Source organism: Misgurnus anguillicaudatus, chromosome 22 (genome assembly GCF_027580225.2).
Source record: "Misgurnus anguillicaudatus chromosome 22, ASM2758022v2, whole genome shotgun sequence".
In the NCBI taxonomy this organism is placed as follows: Eukaryota; Metazoa; Chordata; class Actinopteri; order Cypriniformes; family Cobitidae; genus Misgurnus; species Misgurnus anguillicaudatus.
The window spans coordinates 35,092,602-35,111,924 of record NC_073358.2 but is presented as its reverse complement, the minus strand read 5'-3'; the positions used below and the strand labels follow the sequence as shown (position 1 = coordinate 35,111,924).

The window sequence follows — 19,323 nt, the reverse complement described above, 5'->3', positions numbered from 1 at the left end:
TGTCCATCTTGCTGACATCCCTCTAAACTGCTGTCAAAGTCATTTGGCGGAGTGACAAGGAAAGAGTGCATATCTTCATCAAGTTTCAAAAATAGGACACATAAAGAGAACTACATCTTTTCGGAGAGACGTTTTTAATTAAAAGAGAGCTCTTAAAATAGAGAGATCGTGTGACATGCTGATTCTCATAGTTATGTATAACCAAATGTATATATGCTTATTATTTAGTAGTTTTCTATTATCCTGACCCATTGCTTTTTAAACAAAGAATATAAATTAGACAACAACCACCACTGTGCATAACAAATATAGCTTAGAGTTACTGAAAAACAGGATGATTTATTGCAGTGCTTTTCTACTGGTAGGTCATGGGGTCATTCTTGAGAATGTCACAGACGGCGGAGAAATGAATAATATTCTTAATAACAAGAAAAGACAGACTGACTGATAGAGATAAACTTTAACAAGAGAGGGGGAAATTCTTCCTTTACATTTTGGTGTTTATCATAAAGTGCATTTAAACATATTTTGGGCAGAAATTCATTTGTCACTTGGTACAAGGACGACGGCAGCATTGGCAGGTTGTGTTAAGAATTAATGCAAAACCTTGAAATCAACACTACACAAGGTAAAAGAAAACAGGACTCAGCCAACTATACTATTTTGTGCCAAAATATTTTATCCCCAGGGAAGACGCATACTAATAAAAATTTACAGACTGAATGTCATTTACTTTATGATGATCTTTTAAATAATTTTATTTAAAATATATATAATTCATTTTAATCTATTACATTTTAGATTATGTTGGGCTGGGTCATAGCCTGGGGAAAACCCAGACAATTTCCGGCAAATTTGGATTTGCTCTGTCTGCAAGTAGTCTGGAAAAGAGGCAATTCAAGCCCATTTCTAATGCCAAGAAATCGCGGCACCAATCAGAAATGTTGGGGCGGGCTTTACACGATGACGACAGCGCAGCGACAGTAAAGCAAATTTTGTACCTAAAGATGGATGCCGCCGTGAAACATTACTCGTTCGAATCAGCTATCGCTCTGTTTTAAAGTGACACTTTGTAGTTTTTCAACCTTCATAATATATTTTCAAGACCCTTGTGATGGTACATCGACTTAAAATAGGTTGAATGACATGTCCACCCTAGCCTGACGGGGTCTGTATCGCTTTTACTTGTACTTTTAAACTTGGGGTTTCGGGTAGTAACCCGAGCACAAAACAAAAAACTATCAAAAATCTGCTTTACGGCATAAGTCACTTTCTCCACTTCCTCAAATTCGGACGTGAGAGCGCAAACTCTACTTGGAGAGTTTAGAGAGAGCCTTATATTACGTGACATTGTGGCGCCGTGGTGGTGTCATGAACCTGGGCGATCCAGGTTCGATTCTCCTTTAAGGCAATATTTTTTTAAATATAAACTTTAACCAAGCAATCACCATTACAACTGGCGTGTAAACGTGAGCTACGCGATCTTTTGGCGATTGAAAAAAATAAACCCATTAAATTATATTCATATGACATGCTGGAAGGCACACTTTGTGACCTAAAGAGTTGTCTTCTTTTCCTTTGCGACAGTGCTGCGGCTAGTGGCCAAAAAGTTACATGGTGTGCCTTTAAGCGTTTTAAACATTTCCTTTTCGTTAAAACCCGAGCAAAGAACAACACTCGAAGCCTTCATATCTAAAAAAAAAAAGGTCATAAACCCTGGCTCCCCATGTTATTCGATGGGACTTAAGACCAACTAAACAATTTAATTACACTTCAAATATCTTTTTTCCGAAGCAGATTTCTGTCATTTACTGTGATTTTTATCACGCTGATGTAAATTCAAATGTTTGTTTTTAAAATAAGTTTGTTTTAAGTTAATTATTTATTGTTATAAAAACATTGGTGTTACGTCATGACTCATGATTGACAGCTGTGATATGTGCATTTTGTGAGAGCGAGGGCGGGGCTTTGCTTTCGCGGCTTTACTTCCTGCTCACTACTGCGCAGGACTGGTCCCGAAATGGCTACTGCGCAGACTCAAGACCCAAGATGTCAGCGCCGTATTGAGACACTGATGGCTTCACTTTTCACCAATGGAAGAGAGCGAACGGGTGTCTTCCATCTTTTTTTACAGTCTATGGTAGGGCTGTTGAAACGAATTTCAGTAATCAAATATAATTCGAATATTAAAAAAAATAATACTAATCGAATGTTAAAACTACTATTTGAATGGGATTTTAAAAAAATAGATTTAAAAATATTTTTTTTATGTGTTCACTATCTAACGCATTTATGCTGTTAAATACCGCTAGCTACCTCGACCCGCATTTCCATCGGCTAATTCATTTGAAACAAGACCAGCAGCAGGAGGTACGTGAGAAAGAGAAAGCGGAGCTGATAGCGATTGCGGAGGAAGGTTATGAGGAAGACGAGAGCGGAGCAGCCAAGGTGAAGAGGACAGTGTCAGGAGAAAACCGCTCTCAGTCGGGACGACCGTTTTGGGAATGTCTTTAATGCTAATTTGTTTGGATAAGTTTGTCTTTTCGACCAGTGACAAAATACTTGTTCAAGATCACACTTCCTTTAAGGTGTGTTTAAATGAAAAAAGAATAGTGAAATTGGAGGCCAGGGGATGTGTGTGCTGTGTGTAAGTATTGCATAACTAATGATGCGATCTACGCAGCCCTCATACGTGAACAAAGAGAACTGCGTTGATAATGAAATTTTTCATTAAAGTTGACAACTTTGTTAATTTTGTGTCTAAGCTTAATCATTAATTAGCAAGAAAGCTATCACCTGTTATTAAATAATGACATGTTTATTAGTAATACTGCAATGTCTTCTAGTGGACATAATTTAAAACAAGTCAACTATACGAGCTCATAGTGGCATTGGCAATGCATAAGCCCGTTTTTACAACGTGTGTAGAAAGGTATAGTAAATATTAATAAGTCAAATTTGAGCATTAAATAATCTATTATAAATCGAATATTAAAAAAAAATAATGAATGAAATTCGAATGGGATAATAGAGGAAGATTGACAGCCCTAGTCTATGGTAAACCCTGGTACACTGCAAGACAAAATGGTCAAAAAAATGTTCCCTAGCTGTATCTTGTGTGGCACCTTTTCAAAAGTAAGGAGTTTGAACTACCTAAGGACATATTGTTTCCAAATGTATCTGTACCTAAACAGTAAATACAGTATTAGGACCTTTTAAAAGGGTACAGCGGCAGCCCCAGTGACAGCTTGGGACAAAAAAGTTTCTGCCAGTGTAAGAAGCTCTGGTTTAGTGTACGTCCAACTTTCTTCAAAAAAAAACCTGAACAATAATAAAACTCTTATCTGCAGATCTGATCAAATTGTGTTGTTTTGTACAACCGCAATATTCCTGTATTTTAGATTCAAAAGCTTGTGTTAGCAGCACTGAAGGTAACACATGCATAATGATAAAAAATGTAGAGCTTGTAATGCACTTTAAGTCACTTTGGATAAAAGCATCTGCCAAATGCATAAATTAAATGTAAGTGCTACAACCAAAACCTGTTTACAAAAAGTGTTTACAGAGGAATCGGGCATTTACAGTAATGATATGAAACAATATCTTCTTTCAGATTTTTGCACAACACCCTAAAATACCACACTGGAGAAATTACTGAGAAGCTGAAGATCATATCTGTCCTTTCTGTCTACCTTCAGTGCACTCTGTGGACTGATTATCTCTAGTAATTCAAAATTAAGCTGAATGACTTTTTGATGATAAAGCTGCCAGCGAGTCAATTAGAAGGTGTGTTTAAATATGTAAGCCACCCGGGCCAGGCAAAATCAAATCTGGAGTTGAGTTATTCATCATGCGTATGGCGTCAGTGTGCCGCATGACACTTGACTGGAAAGCAGAACTCCGAAGGTCTTCATTTGTCAGCTGTATCGACTGACACACTTCAGGCACTGGACCCCGAGTAATTCGATTGGCCTATTGATCCGAACAGTCAAACAGACACGCACGTATGCCCAGGTTGGTGTGTTTTTAATGGTTCGGATCAATAAGCCTAACATCACAACTCTACAGGTCAATGTGCAGTCGGGGAGGGAGAAAAGGACAGTTCTGCAGTATAGTGCGGAGGAGTGGACTTTTAAGTCCTGAAAGGTTAAACACACAACAACACTAAAGTAAAACAGCAGTTTGACAGTTCATTTAAGTGCTCCGGTAGAGCATTGCATTAACAGGGCGAAAGGTTGTGAGTTCGATTCCCAGGGAACACATCATGATAATATATATATATATATATATAGCTTAAATGCACTATAAGTCGTTTTGGATAAAAGCGTCTGCCATATGCACAAGTGTAAATGATGTACCCAAGCAATTCATATAAGGTCATGTTATACAGTATGTAAAATATACATCAGGGGTTTTGAAATAAAAGAGTGTGCATGAGGCTAAAACTGTTTAATGTAAAAATTCAATTGGCCAAATCAAGTCCTTGTGTTCGAGTTGAGCGAGCTGCAATATGTATATAGGGGGGTGTGGCCTGGACACAGGACAATGGAGCAGTAGACAGTACCTCTCTATCAGTGCGGTGGCCTCTTGCTCTCTTTTCCTCCTCTTTCTCTCTGCAATTCCCCGGAATGCCCTGCTGGGACCGTCATAACGTTATAGGCTGTGGGTGTGGATGTGTACGCACGCACAAGGAACAGCGCAAAGGGAAAGTTTAGAGTAGGTTCAAGCCAAAAGGTTCTGATCACCACCCACATGTCAACTAGACACACGCACAAATACACACTAAACATTACAACCACAAGGGGGTCAAGTGTAACAGACACTCATTTACCAACCAGCACAGAGGATAAAAATCTCTTACTACATCCAGTTTGTGTGAGACTGCATGCATGCATGTCTGTCATGTATAGTCTTGTTTTTGACAGGGTGACAGAAGATATAGCCATCATAATTGACAGCTGATGTTGGACCTCAACGGATGAGGTAAAAGTCCAAGGCCAAATTCTGACAGTGCTTGTGCCTGTAATTTTAAGCCAGTGTGGATGTGTTTATGTGATTAGAGCTTGAAATCTTTAAGAAACCTGACAGATACAGTCTGCATGAATCTTGAGATGAGTGACTTTTCTGGGGTACATCCAGGCTATATTTATATATTTTGCATGTAATATTTAACACAGTGATGGAAACAGACAATCTTTCTAACTGAGCCATTTTGTCCTCATGTCTGAAAATGTAAGATATACAAGATATAGGCAAGTGTAATTTACATTAAAACTGTGCATTTACAAGTTTCAGATGTTAGGTCACAGCAATGCTACTTCTTCATACAAAAAAGGTCAAAAATGACAGCTATACTAAACACTATTACTTAATATTGGTATTACAGTATGGCTTTGTTCCAAAACCTAGCAAGCCCCCAATATAGACAGCATTTAAAAGCACTGAACACTAATGTTAATACCAATATTAATGTTAATGTTAATTATTAGTTAATTTAACATAGTTCAAAAATACCCAATATAAAAAGAATAAAGTCCCCCCTGTAGTTTAGTTTTATCACTTAAAACTTATCTTTGAGCATTATATTAAATATATGAAGAGTTTCGTTGCAAAACAAGAAAAATCCGATTTTTAACATTTTTGTCAAAACATGTTTATTATTATGTTATCATGTTATTATTTTGTTTTATGGTTAGCTGTATTTTTTAAGTTATGAAGGTTTAAATCAAAACAAACCAACTTTAGTTGTATTGATATTAATTGGAATGCTCAACCAAAAAACGAGATTTCTAAAAAAGTAAAAAAACGAAGTTATCTCGTTTCGCAACAAAACTCTTCATATGTTTTTCCTGAGATGTTAATTTCGTCATGCTTTAAAACAGCTTGCCTCATTTAGTATGACAGAGCTATGAATATGTGAATCAGTGGCGGCTCGTGACTGCTCATCCGAGGGGCGCTAATTCAAAATAAGTGTTCGGAGTGTCACGTGTGTTCCTTGCGTTTTCAAAATATGTGTTTGTTGCATCATGTAAACCATGTGCATCACGTGTTTTGTCAGAATAAGTGTCTGCTGCACACGCGTCAAAACCGTTTATGATAAAAGATATTATGCGAGTATCTGGCAAATGCGAGCGTCTTTTTTATCATAAACCCTTTAGACACGTCTGCAGCAGGCACTTATTTTGACAAGACATGTGATACACACAGGATCTTTCGACGCACAGAACACATATTTTGAAATTACGAACCACACACATGACGGGCTACATACATGTTTGAGCGCCCTCGAAAAAAGAAGTCACCGGCTGCCACTGATGTGAACTAATGCCTGCCTCTACTCTTTCGCATCACCTCGGACGATAGATATATATGTAAATAGATGCTACATTCGTCAGTTTCAGACACTTAACTGCTAAGTCCCATTTCACACAATGCATACGTGAACTGCATGCTTGCAGCACTATTTTTTTAGCGCTGATGTTAACAGGTTAAAGCTTTCACACTGTGCACATAAATGCTGTGATCATGTTAGCGCAAAGTCTGTGTGGCATCCATAAATATATCTATGGCTCGAACTACTGATCCACTCGTTTAACAGTGAAGATGTGATTAATAATTAATAATAACAATAAAATTGTTAATAGTAACAATAAAAAGGGAATTTTTACCTCAGGGGGACTTTAAAATAATTGCACAGAGGTTTGTTTTTAAAATAATATTGTTAGCTTAGCTTTAACCTTGTAACATCCAAATGTAGAGCCTCGACTATTGAGAAGTGTTATTGTATGAAAGGCTCCTTTATAGTTAGCATGACGTAGTAGGCAGTAAGACAGCAAGGTAGCTCATACGTTTTTGAAACAGAGCTTATCTGTGTTGTGTGAGACAGAGTTTCTCCATAACTTCAAACACTCTGTCCAATGCTGGTGGAGTGAGAGTTTTACACAGGACAGGAAAAGCAGCAGCACAGAGGAGCAGAGGGTGGGGATGAGATGAGGTGTTCGCTGTTTAAAACAGTGGGCCAATGTTAAAGACATACTTACGATATTCTTTAGACCCGGAAAGACAAAAAAGAGAAAAAAGAAAACCTTTAACCTTCGCAAGCAACCACATAGTAAGGAAACACAAAGAGTCTTTAATGTGTTAGCACTGGGTCAGTTAATATGAAAAGATCACCAAACGCTTCATCGCTTCCTATTACACTCAATTATCACTAAAAATGGCAGTTCGACGGCCGACCACAGAAGACAGAAAAAACACTGACATTTCACACAAACTGAAAAGGTGTGGGTGTCAACTAGAAGTAAGCAAAGGGAAGAAATGAGTAAATCTGAAGTGAAAGTGAATTAGGTAGTCTGAGAGACAGCAATGAATTCTCGGAGAGGACGATGGCGAGGGAAAGGAAGGAGAAATGTCAAGAGAAGTGACACCAGATGATGAGGTGGGAGGGCATCGGGAGGTTGAAGAGAAAACATGCATGCCGACTGGAGGGAGGTGGACCGAACATCAGCAGGCGTCTCAACTAGTGGGCTCTGTTATTAAGACTTCTGTGCGACAGGTGATAATTAAACATTCACACTGAGCAAGAACTTCTGCACAATGAATAATGAAGCCTGAATGAAACACTGAAGAGAAAGACAGCGAGAGAAAGCGATAGGAAAAATGGAAAGATTAAGAAATAGAAAAAGAGGCAGAAAACCAGGGCTTTGAACCAGATTTTTTCCCAATTGGTTTGTTCCGAACTTTTCCGGCATTTTAACGTTTCCGGTTTTCGGTTCAACCCTAAAATTGACATTCCTGAACCGGTTAGAACAAAAAAATTAAGTTCCCGAAATGGTTAATAACGTTCCATGTCAGCTGTGGGACATACAAATAAGAAGGCTAATCATTAGGACATTAAATTTAAATTATTAGTCAACATAATTTTCCTTAAGTCTCCATCTTGTCATCAAACATTAAAAAAGGCTACATTATGTAGCCTTATATACCTTAGTTAACCTTATACCTTAGTTAACTTCAAATTCAAGGACCTTTGAAGGACTTCCAGGTCCAATACCCTCAAATTCAAGTACTAAATATGAAGACACATTTCAAGTGTGAGCAAGGTTACAATGTGCTCCCTTTTAAGATATATTGTTACAGTTCCCTTTCGAGGGAACTCTTGCTGCGTCACTGCGGTGACACTTTGGGGACGCCTCCAGGGGTGAGTCTGAATGTGTATATCAAATTTAAACAATGGTGAAGCTTAACGACAAAGACAGGGTGACGCAGGAGCCAGGAAGTATATTACTATCTAAAATATTGCCAAATACGGCATTACAGGGACGCAGGAAGTATGGCAAGGCAGACGCAGCGCCTCGTTCCCTTCTCAGGGAACAACAGTTACATACGTAACCCGAGATGTTTTCATGTGTCAAACACAACTATGCAAAAAAGCATTTTTGCTTTTCAACATTGGCATACAGAAGATATAAGCATTTAAAGCGAACAGTTTAGCACGTGTGCTTAAAGGCTAGAATTTTTATGATATTATCCTACACTAGACAGGGAATAATATGGATTTTTTTCTAAAAAAAACTTCTACAAAAACTTCTTGTATAAAATAGATTCGAGCACTTTCAATGACCTGTATTTGAATTTTTTTCCCCAGATTCACAAACTTTTAAGGATTTCAAGGACACGTGGGAACCCTGATAACTGTAATTCTGACATGCCTACATATGTTTCAGCATTATACATGAATAAAGACAAGGACAACTTCTGCTTGTCATTTATTAGCTAACAACTTAAACAAATGTTTTTATTAGAAAAAAGAATACTGTGGTATTTCGAGATCATTTTGTTTGTATATGTCCTGTCAAGAACAGAAAGATTGTTCGCTTGCTATTTGAAACGCATCTCTTCATGTATGCACTTTTGAGTGCACTTAAACACACACAGACGGACGACGAAAGGACGAATTCCAAACGGCACTTCGGGAAGAAGATGCAGCATAAACAGTCACTCCACATTACGTGAAAATTACTTTGTTTTTCAGTGCTTTAATTGCCAAATTTATTTTAATGTACTACAGTATGAGACACAGTAGCGCAACTTTCTCTCAAATTTATACATTCAACCGCGTGTGCGTATAGAAAATTGCTCACTTTAGCCCCTTTCTGTGGTGAAATAGTTTAAAATCACTGTGTTAACATTTGCAAGCCTTTGAAACACGTGCAAATAATCAACTTTCACCCTATTTAAATTTGCGTATTAATCAGCGAATCGCATGATAGCACGATAGATCTGTACGGATCACGGATCAACTGTGATCCGTTACACCACTAATTAGTATTAAAAAAAAACATCTTGAGATACTTGGTAGCCTACAATATTTACCTCTTATGATTAAGCATTAGAGACTTGGGCTTGAATAGGCTAAGCTACTTGCTGGTGGCAAGCTTCTCATTTCTTTGATGAGTCAACAACGACTGGAAGTGAACTTATATATAAAAAAATAACGGTATTAACCGGTTAACATTTATTTTAAATAAACAATTCTGTTCCGGAACATATATTTTTGGAAAGTTTCTGGTTTCATTTCTGTTCCTTACAAAACATCAAAAGTTTTTGGTTTTCGTTCCATGAACCGGTTCAAAGCCTTGGCAAAAACTAACAAAGAAATTAGAGGAAAAGGATAAAGAAAAAAAAATCCAAAAAGATGAAAGAGAAGGGGACAGAAAAAGAAAGAGGACAAAAAAGAGAAATAAAGCCACCTCAAGATTTTAAGGAGTCAAAATCGCTTAGTTTAACACGATGACTATCTTAACAGATAAAAAGATCCTGTAGTGTGAAGCGGGCATAAAAAAGAGAGAAAAGCAGAAAAGACAGAGAAAAAAACAAAATTATAAATCAGGAAAAGACAAAAAAGACAAATATAAAAAAAGAGAAAATGAAACAAAGATAAAAAGAAAAGAAAGATATTGGAAAATAGAAATATGAAAAATAATACCACATTTGCTCCCACATGCATGCATAAAGACAACTTAAGCGACAAGTCTGCCATATATACCATCCCTCCTCCATAAAAACCTGAAGAAAAGCTGTGAAGTCATGGATTCCCAAGTGTACTCACGCTTGCATTGTGGTGGTCGCAGTCTGGAAGCTGAACATGTTTTCTTTAGGGAACCAACTGTTGGCATGATCCTCTGCGAACAAAAAGAGATGAGAGACATGAGGCATGAATCTCACGATGAAACTACCATTCGGCGATGACAATTCTTCCATCGCTACATCCTCACCTCTGTCCTCAGATGACCCTCTGTCCTCACTGTACATCCTCTCCAGCTTCTTGTGATGCTTGCCACCGTCATGTGTTGAGGTCTCAAGGTCCAAAGAACGCTGGCTCTGGCAGTGTGGTCGAATGCAGGCCACACAATCTGGGGTGCAGTCCTCCCTTGACCTGCTCCGCCTAGATCCCCAGTCTCGGATGTTATGGGCGCTCCCTGAGCTCTGCAATGGTTGCGTCAGAGGGGCGTGTCCAGAGTGATGTTGATGGTTGTGGCTATTGTTTCCACGTTGATGGCTGCCACGTATGTTAGAAGGAGCGTTGGTACGCGATGGCTCGCCGGTTCTCTTTAACACTTCCAGTTCCAAGCTCTCCTCGGTTCCCTTTCCGCCAAGCATATCTCGCTCTCTGGTAATAGTGTAGACGCGTGCTGGTTTCAACGAGTTCTCTGTGCACCTCCTCGGCTGGTCCTCAGAAGAAAGACTGCGTTCTGTGAAGAGACGACGCTTGGAGGTAGTAGAAAGAGCGGTGGGGTGGCTACCTGGCTTTTCTTGAAGGGGTTTAACTATGAGAGTGTGATGAGAGTACGGCTGGAGGCTGTTGTTGTTGTTTAGTCGGCTGATGTCTGGAGAGTCCGTGTCTTGACCAGTGAAGGTGTCAGAAAGCAAATGGTCTGGAGAAGGAGAGAGTAAGAGAAAGACAAAAAGAAACAAGAGAAACACATTGTTTTTTGTGTGTCTCATCCATTGAGGCTTGGGAACAGGAGGGCAAACAGTAAACTGGCAATAAAGCTCTTATCTAATGAGCAATTATATAAAGCTGGCCTGTGAAGGGCTGGGGTTGAGAAGGGTAAAATCTAAAATGGCAGACGACAAAAAAATACGAGTGAGTGGTATGAGGTGGAATGAATGTCAAACTAAAACTGCTTTACTACTGTAAGTGATAAAACACTCAAGAGCCTTACGAAAAGAAATAAAATGGAGGTGAAATGGACCTAACCTGATCCGTTGCGGTTCTCAGGGTGCGTGTGAGAAAGGTATTCTCCAAATGCACGGGCTGCTCTGCAGAGAGACAAACAGAAAAACAAATCAAATCTGCTCCTTTCGGACGTTTCTGGGTCTGAACAAACTTTTGGTTTTACAAACTTTTGTAATGCTTATCTTGCAAACAGCTCACGTAGTGGTGGACTCACGCCATATAAAGACATTACCAGGCCATTACGTTAAAATGCTTTTCTAGCGTTCCATCAATGCCTTCAGACAGAATGATTTATGCCTAATGTAATGCTTTATAAATTGATCATTTTACCTGAACATTACGTACTGAGTTGCTTTATATAAAAACGCAATTCTCACATTACAAGCAAAAATGACAAACCATTATTGACATAATGTCGTAAGATATGGATATAGGCAGCAATTTAAACTGGGCCAAGATGCCCGTATGTGCTTTCGGGAAAAATAAGAAAAACTCCCCATCTCATGACTTCTAGGGGTAATGAGGTGTAAAGCAGAAAATCAAATCTGAATGCATATGGGAGGCTTTCAGTTTTGGGTCATTTGGGGGTGGGGGTGGGGGATTCGGGCAGGCGTAACACCTGTGATATAAAAACACAGTTCTTATAAGACTCCCTGTTGGACAAAGGGAGACAGAGAGGGTGGTAGACATCAGTCAGGAAGACGAGTTTGGAGAACAGGTAATAAAGAAGGAAAAACAGCTTGATGATGGCAGGCATGTGTGGTCAGCAATAACAAGGCAAATTCAGAGTAATCTGTGTCCTATATTACTCTGTTAGCCCTTTCTCTCATCTAAACCAAAAAACCCCCCAAAAAAGAGCTTATGTGCTTGTCTCACAGAAATGGCTCTGAAAAAGCAGTATGTGGTTTTAGTGTTGAAAATAAAAAAAAGTTAATTTTCAATAATTAATGCATCTGAAAAGATGTCAAACTTCATTATCAAAGGCATGGCTTTATGAACCATGGATATGATTTTCCGATATTCCCCCTCCTGTGTGGCCCAGCAAGAACACTCCTAATGCAGACTAATTAACGTCATACACTACGGGAGTACTCAAACAAGCATGTACAAATGACTAATAGTACCCAACCTGTTTCGCTCACTTCATCTTTAATCCCTAACTAATGATTATAATTCCTTCCTACACAAATCTTTCTTCTAGTAGCATGCACAAGCTCTCTCATAAATTGTGAAATTCACAGTAAGTTTTTTTTAAAGCTCGCCTCCACTCCCTGTCTAGAACCATGCATTAATCTGAGCTTCCAGTATCCATGCTTTCCTCCACTGACACGCTGAATAATTAAATACTAACCAGCAGGTGCATTTACTTCTCTCTCTCGCTCTCTCTCTCTCTTGCACTTAACAAACTCGTCCAATAAATAGTAAGAGTGAAATCATCCCATCACTGGGTTATCACTCCCGCTTACTCAATCCACAGTGCTTGGTGAAGCAACAAAGTGTTTTTAAGTGTGATTGGCCAAACAAAAAACACTGTATGCCGGTTATAGAGAACCAAGTGTAAATGTTAAACCCAGTAATGGGCAAAGGATTTGAGAAGTGAATCAGGGAAAGTAATACTTCACCTTATATATATGACCTTTAGAGTAACGTAAAAAGCTCCTATAGTTACATTTCCTTTGGTGTGTAAGTGTGTATTAGTACATGTTAACGATGTGCAAAAGGTACAAACCCCAAAGTAAATGATGACGCAAGTTATAGTCTCCAACGTAAATCACTTTTCTTGGACAACAAGTGATTCGGAAGTTAACTCCTGTTAGTATTGCATTGTGAGCAAATCTTTCAAACATGGTAAGGAGCGTCACATTTCCGGCTGACGTCAGAGGTATTCAGGCCAATAACAACATAAAGATTAGCTTTATAAACCACACAAACACATTGTATTATACCAAATATTCAAAATAACATTGTTTTTTGGCAATGAAAAAGGTGCACTTTAAAACCTAAACTACCCCTTAAAATTGCTTAAAGAAATCCTACAAACCATAAATTTAAACCATAAGAATGTGTACTAAATTACTGCCTCCCAAAACTTTCACCTTTATGCCATGAAGCGGTATTCCGAATGCATAAATGTAAAGGTAGGGCTTACATTTTGCGCATTTAAGACAAAAAAGGTCAGTAAGGGACTGTGTAAAAAGTTCACACATTACGTATAAACAACCCTGCATTGCAACACATTCTCACTTCCCAAGGCATCAAAATCTGAAGCATGTTCAAACGCCTTCAGAGTCAGTATGAAGATGCGAATAGTGCCCCTATACGTTACTATATTGACGAAATGGAAAACTCCGTTGCTTTCATGCTAATCCCTCAGCATCGGATATAGACGAAAGGGCATGCAACGTCAACGTATGTGAGGATCGACAGGATCATGCCACTTCTGGACGGTAACTACTCAATTTTTTTCTATTTTTAAACCATTGTCACTTGGGGTTGGGGTTAGAGTTCGGGTTTGGATGTCAGTTTATGTATTCGTTTATACTTTTTGTCTTCTGATTTTTAAACCATTGTTGCTTGGGGTTAGGGTTAGAGTTCGGGTTAGGATGTCTGTTTTGGTTTATACTTTTTGTCTTCTGATTTTTAAACCATTGTCGCTTGGGGTTAGGGTTAGAGTTGGGTTTGGGTTAGGATGTAATTTTATGAAACAGAAAGTCGTTCTAACCCCAACCCCATGCGACAATAATAAAACATTTGGAACAGACATTGAGTAATTACCGTCCAGAAGCGGCATTATCCTGCCGATCCTCGCATACGTTGACTTCGCATAACATGATGGCATCACCTTGCGGGATGCCCTTTCGTCTATATCCGACGCTGAGGGATTAGCATGAAAGCAACGGAGTTCCCATTTCGTCGATATAGTGACGCATAGGTGCACCCTTCGCGTCTTCATACTGACGCTGAAGGTGATTGAACATGTTTTAGATTTTGACGCCTGGGGAGTGAGAACAGGTTGTGCATTTTGATTGATATCGAGGGTCAAATGCCATTTTATAATGAGACGCAAAGTTTAGATGGCGCTATGAGGTCAATTTTGAAGGACTGCCTCGATTTCTTTGTTCCTTTGGCTTGCCACATTGAAACTCGATTGTTCTGCAATGATACCTTCCACTTAAGCGCAAGGCACAAGCAATTACCTTGAATTAACATGAGGATAGCATACTGTTCTTTTCTTTAACTAGAAATCGTAGACTCAGATTAAAAACAACCAAAAGCTGCTCAGTCAGACAGAATTACAACATGAATAATACATAATGAGAAGCACTGTAGGGTATCACAGGCCCAAATCACACACAAACATCATCCCTCCCTTTCTCATTTGATCCACCTTCACATACACAAAATGGAAATTATATTGTTACAAAAGGAATAGATTAAAATATTACTTAAACAGTACACTAAGGTCAAATCTACTCTCAGCCATTTTTTTTCTGCAGACACATCATCATCATCTTGTTTCGTCTGTGTATCGTGTACTTCAGGGAGCATCTCACATGTTTTCAGCCATGTGACAAAAAAGAAAGGGGGAAGGGTAAGAAGGGTTGAAGAAACACAGGAAAAGCAGGACAAGGCAAAAGTGGCACAAATGAGGGAGAGAATGTGAGAACGGAGAGAAGCGTATTAACCACATTAACCAAAGCAGATGCTTTAACCAAGCTGTGGACTGCTGGTGAAGAGGCAGACAGTGTGACTCAGAAGAGCAATGTAACATTAGAGATACAAGCAGATGTAACAAAACATACAATTCCTGCCAATCCTTGTAAAGGAAAGGTCATGGGATCGATACCACAGTAAGTCATTTTGGATACAACTGTAAAATATAAAACAAACTTAGACATGCATGCATGACTGAACACAAGGCTAAATGTGAGCCCAGTGAAGATAGCCGCATGGTGCATAAAACAAAACAATATTTCCACCCTACAGCTGTTGGTTTGACTGTTTTCGTGTCTGTCCACAAACATTTACAGAACGAGTGTTTTTGCCTTGGGTGACTGTGACTTCAACAGACTCGGCTAATTTGGTAAAAGCAAGTACAGTTTGTTCCCGAGCGTGCATTAAGCCGGATACTGTATGTGAGACTCGACCCCTTCCTCTAGCAGTCTCTCTCATCCTCCTCCTCATAGTCTCTCAAGCCGAACTTGTACACTTTGTGTTCCTTTGACTTGTGTTTATACTGTTCCTACGGTCAGCTACAGTAGCATTTATGTAAGCTCGTAGTGCGAACTAAACACTGAGTCATATTCATCTTGAAAATTCACAACATCTGCCATTGGCATCCAGTTTTTAAAATCACCTCATTATTACGAACACTTGTGCAAGTCTCTAAATACGCTGCACTTACAAACACTTCAAATGACAACGGACCAAATCTACTAGATAGTCCATTTCATTTTTGAGAGTCGTTAAACTCAAAATGAGCAAAAATGCAAATATGCCTTTAAAAAGACTTAGCCTGTTCAGACACCGTAAATAGAGAAAGCTGAACAGATACTTTTACTATTCCTTTCCATTTAGTAAATTATTCCAGATGGTCTATAACTAAAGTGGGTGACGTTTGCCAAATGTTGTTCTGTTCTCAGCTGTGGAGTATCGTCTGAGTGTCTGTATATTGCTTTTCAAATGATCCCAATGATTTTTAATAAGGTCTCACATCAATCCGACCTTCACAGTTTGTGCTGCACATTTCAGATCATTTTGTAAATCTGTCAGTGTAATGGAGGATTTTAAATTGGATAGAACCTGTGATTGACAGATGGGGCAAAGCCAACTATGACACAACAGCAAACCTACAGTATAAGATTTAAGTACGCAGTATGACTAAATGTACATGCAAAGTGGTTAGACAATAATAACGGAAGACATTTATATCTTAAATGTACAGTAAAAAACAAAACCTAACGACTAATACAAGTTTAATTCTAGCACAGACAGGCAAACATCATGTTAGAAATTTCACAAAGGCTACATTCACGGTTTCACACAATCTGGGCTTTCGTCCATTACAACTGCAGGTGGTCTCATCATCGAATTAGACCATTTACAGATGAGACTATGAGACAGTGGGCAGCTCATAGACCTACAGTATAGCCACTTACTGCAGAATTTTAATTGGCTTGGGCTGTCATTGCATTGGTTCTCACTTTCTGTTCTTGTCTTAAGATGAGAGAAAACTATAAGGATAAAAAGTGCAAAGGAACAGGATCCTTAAATCAACGGTCATTAAAACAGGTCACTGTTCTACATGTCGTAGTCTTATTAAGTCTTTATAATGACTGTTACACCAAAGCTAATCCATTTAGAGAAGATAACACTCAGGATACTATAACTGATAAAAGGGAAATAATGTTGCATATTATTTGAAAATATCATGTTTAATAAATAACAATTTAGATTATAAGATTATTTATCAAGCTGATTTCACAATGTTCTGTGGGATAGTCACGGAATTTTTCCGTGGCATTCTCACGGATTGGTTACTCTACTGCTTTTTCCTATTTTCAAACCATTGACGCTTCGGTTTAGGGTAAGATTTGGTGTTTGCGTTAGAATGTCACTTTAAGTATTGGTTTATACTAGGGATGCACCGATAGGATTTTTTTGGGCCGATACCGATTTAAACAGATAACTTCTGGCCGATACCGATGCCAATACCGATATTAAACACTTGTATACAATACTATACAGTTGGTCTTTTAGCTAGTTTATTTCTGCATTAAATAATTTTTACTGAACATGGATTGGATCTAATTAACATTCAACTGACCAACATAATAAGAGAGGCACAAATTAAGCTCAAACAAATATAATAAGACAGCATGACAACCTTCAAAGGTGGTTTTTGCTATTCAGCATTAATTTTATTAACAAACTTTAACTATTTTTTTACATATAATGGATTTCTTTATGCAGTTAATTAATAAACAATCGGTATAAGCCTTTCTTGTGCTATTGCCGATATGCCGATGGTTTCAAATTGATCAAAAATCGGCCGATAAATATCGGCGGCCGATACATCGGTGCATCACTAGTTTATACTATTTTTTCTGCTTTATCTTTTATATTTTCTAAACTTTAAACAATTGTCGCCTGGCGTTGGGTTAGAGTTGGGTTTGGGTAAGGATGTAATTTTATGTAAATCTAACCCTAAACCGAAGCGACAACTGCAAGAAAACAGGACAAAACAATTGAGCAACCAATCCGCGAGAATGCCACGGAAAAAGACAGTCCGTGGCAGGGCCACGGAAAAATGTGGAGATCCGTGAGAATGCCACGGAAAAATTAGCAAACAATTCCATGACTATCCCACGGAAATTCGTGAGATCAGGCTGTTATTTATATAAATCACTTAAAAAATGTTTTTATGACAACCATTTATTTATAACATTCTGTTGTTTTCTGCTTTGTTCCTACATTTTAAAGTTATTGTTATTAAAGTAACTCTTATGCATTCCTTAATATAGTAATAATGTGAATGGTAATAGTCTATTTTTCTGGCTTATTTTTCTTGTGTGAATGTGAAGTAGATACATTTACTTCCCACTACTTGGTTTTTATTTCATTGTGAGATATATTGCTATTTCAAAAGTTCACGTGCCATAGTGAATAAAGCATGCAAGCAGACAAACTGCTTACAAATTCTTATAAATATTTCATTTATGCAGGCTTTTTACTATTTATTTGTATTACACTTTAGCTTTGATTTAATACTCCTACATGTTGTTTCTATCATCAGATGAATAAAGGTATAACACAGTTATATGTGTTATATACCCTATATCAGTGTTTCCCAACCTTTTTTCTGCCAGGTCGCAGTTTTGATAAGTAAAAAAATCAAACGGCACATCACTTTCACAATACAGTAAGCATTAACAGATCTTCACAAATGTTTTGCAATGCTTTAATGACTTGTTAAACTGGAATATTATACTGTATTAAATGTAGTATTCACATAACACAAATGATATCCTGGCTGGAATTGATGACTGTGACACACGCAGCTTTGACCAACTCAGCAAACTGGTAGCTAGCTTCGAGCACTTTGTGTTTTTGGTGTAATTTTCCATGGCGCACCAAACAAGGGGTCTATGAGCAAACCTTTCACGTAGTATAGATATCGAATTCCACTCAGCCATGATTTCAAAATTTGCATTTCATTTTATCTGATCACATTCATGCCAACCTAACTTTACAAGATTAGAAATGCAAAATTCATTTAGGTCCCCAAACATCCACCCTGCGCGTGCTCACAATAGAAATTGTCCTATGAATTTTGATGACAGCGCCGAGTCCATCAACTTCAAGCCAAGCCATTTCAAGCTCCCCTGAGGTCTGTGTACAGTCCGGTCTATATCTAAACTAGTAAATGAATCTTACACAACCATAGCCCACTTGAGAGAACTATTACAACTAGATTACATCAGCAGCAGAGTCAGAGAGGACACTTACCACATCTACAGTAGCATTTCTCTTGTATAATTCTGTGAAATTATTTTTTTTTTTTTGAGATTTAATGAAAGTTATCAAGCATCACACATTCAAGATAAATTATAAAGTGAGGACGAATGTAAGAAGTTCAATGCACAGGATATCTCCAAAGTTTGCCAACAGCTGATTTGTTATTATTGTGAGTAATTGGTTGGTTTAGTTTGTTAAAGGTCAACTTATGAATCAGTAAGTTAAAGTAGTGTGATTTTAGCTGAGTGAAACTGACCGACTGAACGAATGAGTTGGTAAGCGAATGATTGGCTGATTTGAATAAGTGAGGATGCAGTAATTGGAAAAATAAGTGCGAGAAGATCGAAACAAATAATGTAATGTGATCACATGAGGCCAATAAACATTCACTTTAACCTGCGCTGTCCATTCATTGGATGTAAATAAACCTGTCATCTATCTAACATTTAAAATAGCAATTGGGAGTGAGAATGTGTGCCAAACACATTGCCAGTTGCCAAAGCTTAAAATTACCCAGTGTTTTCAGTTAAGTTCAATGGTTCATTAGAGACTCTCAAATGTTA

The 19,323-nt window shown here is 38.2% G+C and overlaps 1 protein-coding gene across 3 annotated transcripts in view; it reads right to left on the bottom strand.

Moving 5' to 3' along the window:
- Positions 1–19,323, bottom strand: part of nsmfb (NMDA receptor synaptonuclear signaling and neuronal migration factor b) — a 37,808-nt gene that overhangs the window by 17,186 nt on the left and 1,299 nt on the right. Inside the window, exons 2-5 of one of the 3 annotated variants that reach the window (XM_055199234.2) lie at positions 11,264–11,320; positions 10,278–10,937; positions 10,112–10,184; positions 4,565–4,633 (exon numbers count right to left, since the gene is read on the bottom strand). In XM_055199234.2, the coding sequence (XP_055055209.1) occupies positions 4,565–4,633; positions 10,112–10,184; positions 10,278–10,937; positions 11,264–11,320 (859 nt within the window). Of the gene's footprint in view, positions 1–4,564; positions 4,634–10,111; positions 10,185–10,277; positions 10,938–11,263; positions 11,326–19,323 lie in introns of all 3 variants that reach the window. The other 2 variants (XM_055199232.2, XM_055199235.2) reach the window with 2 other exon arrangements.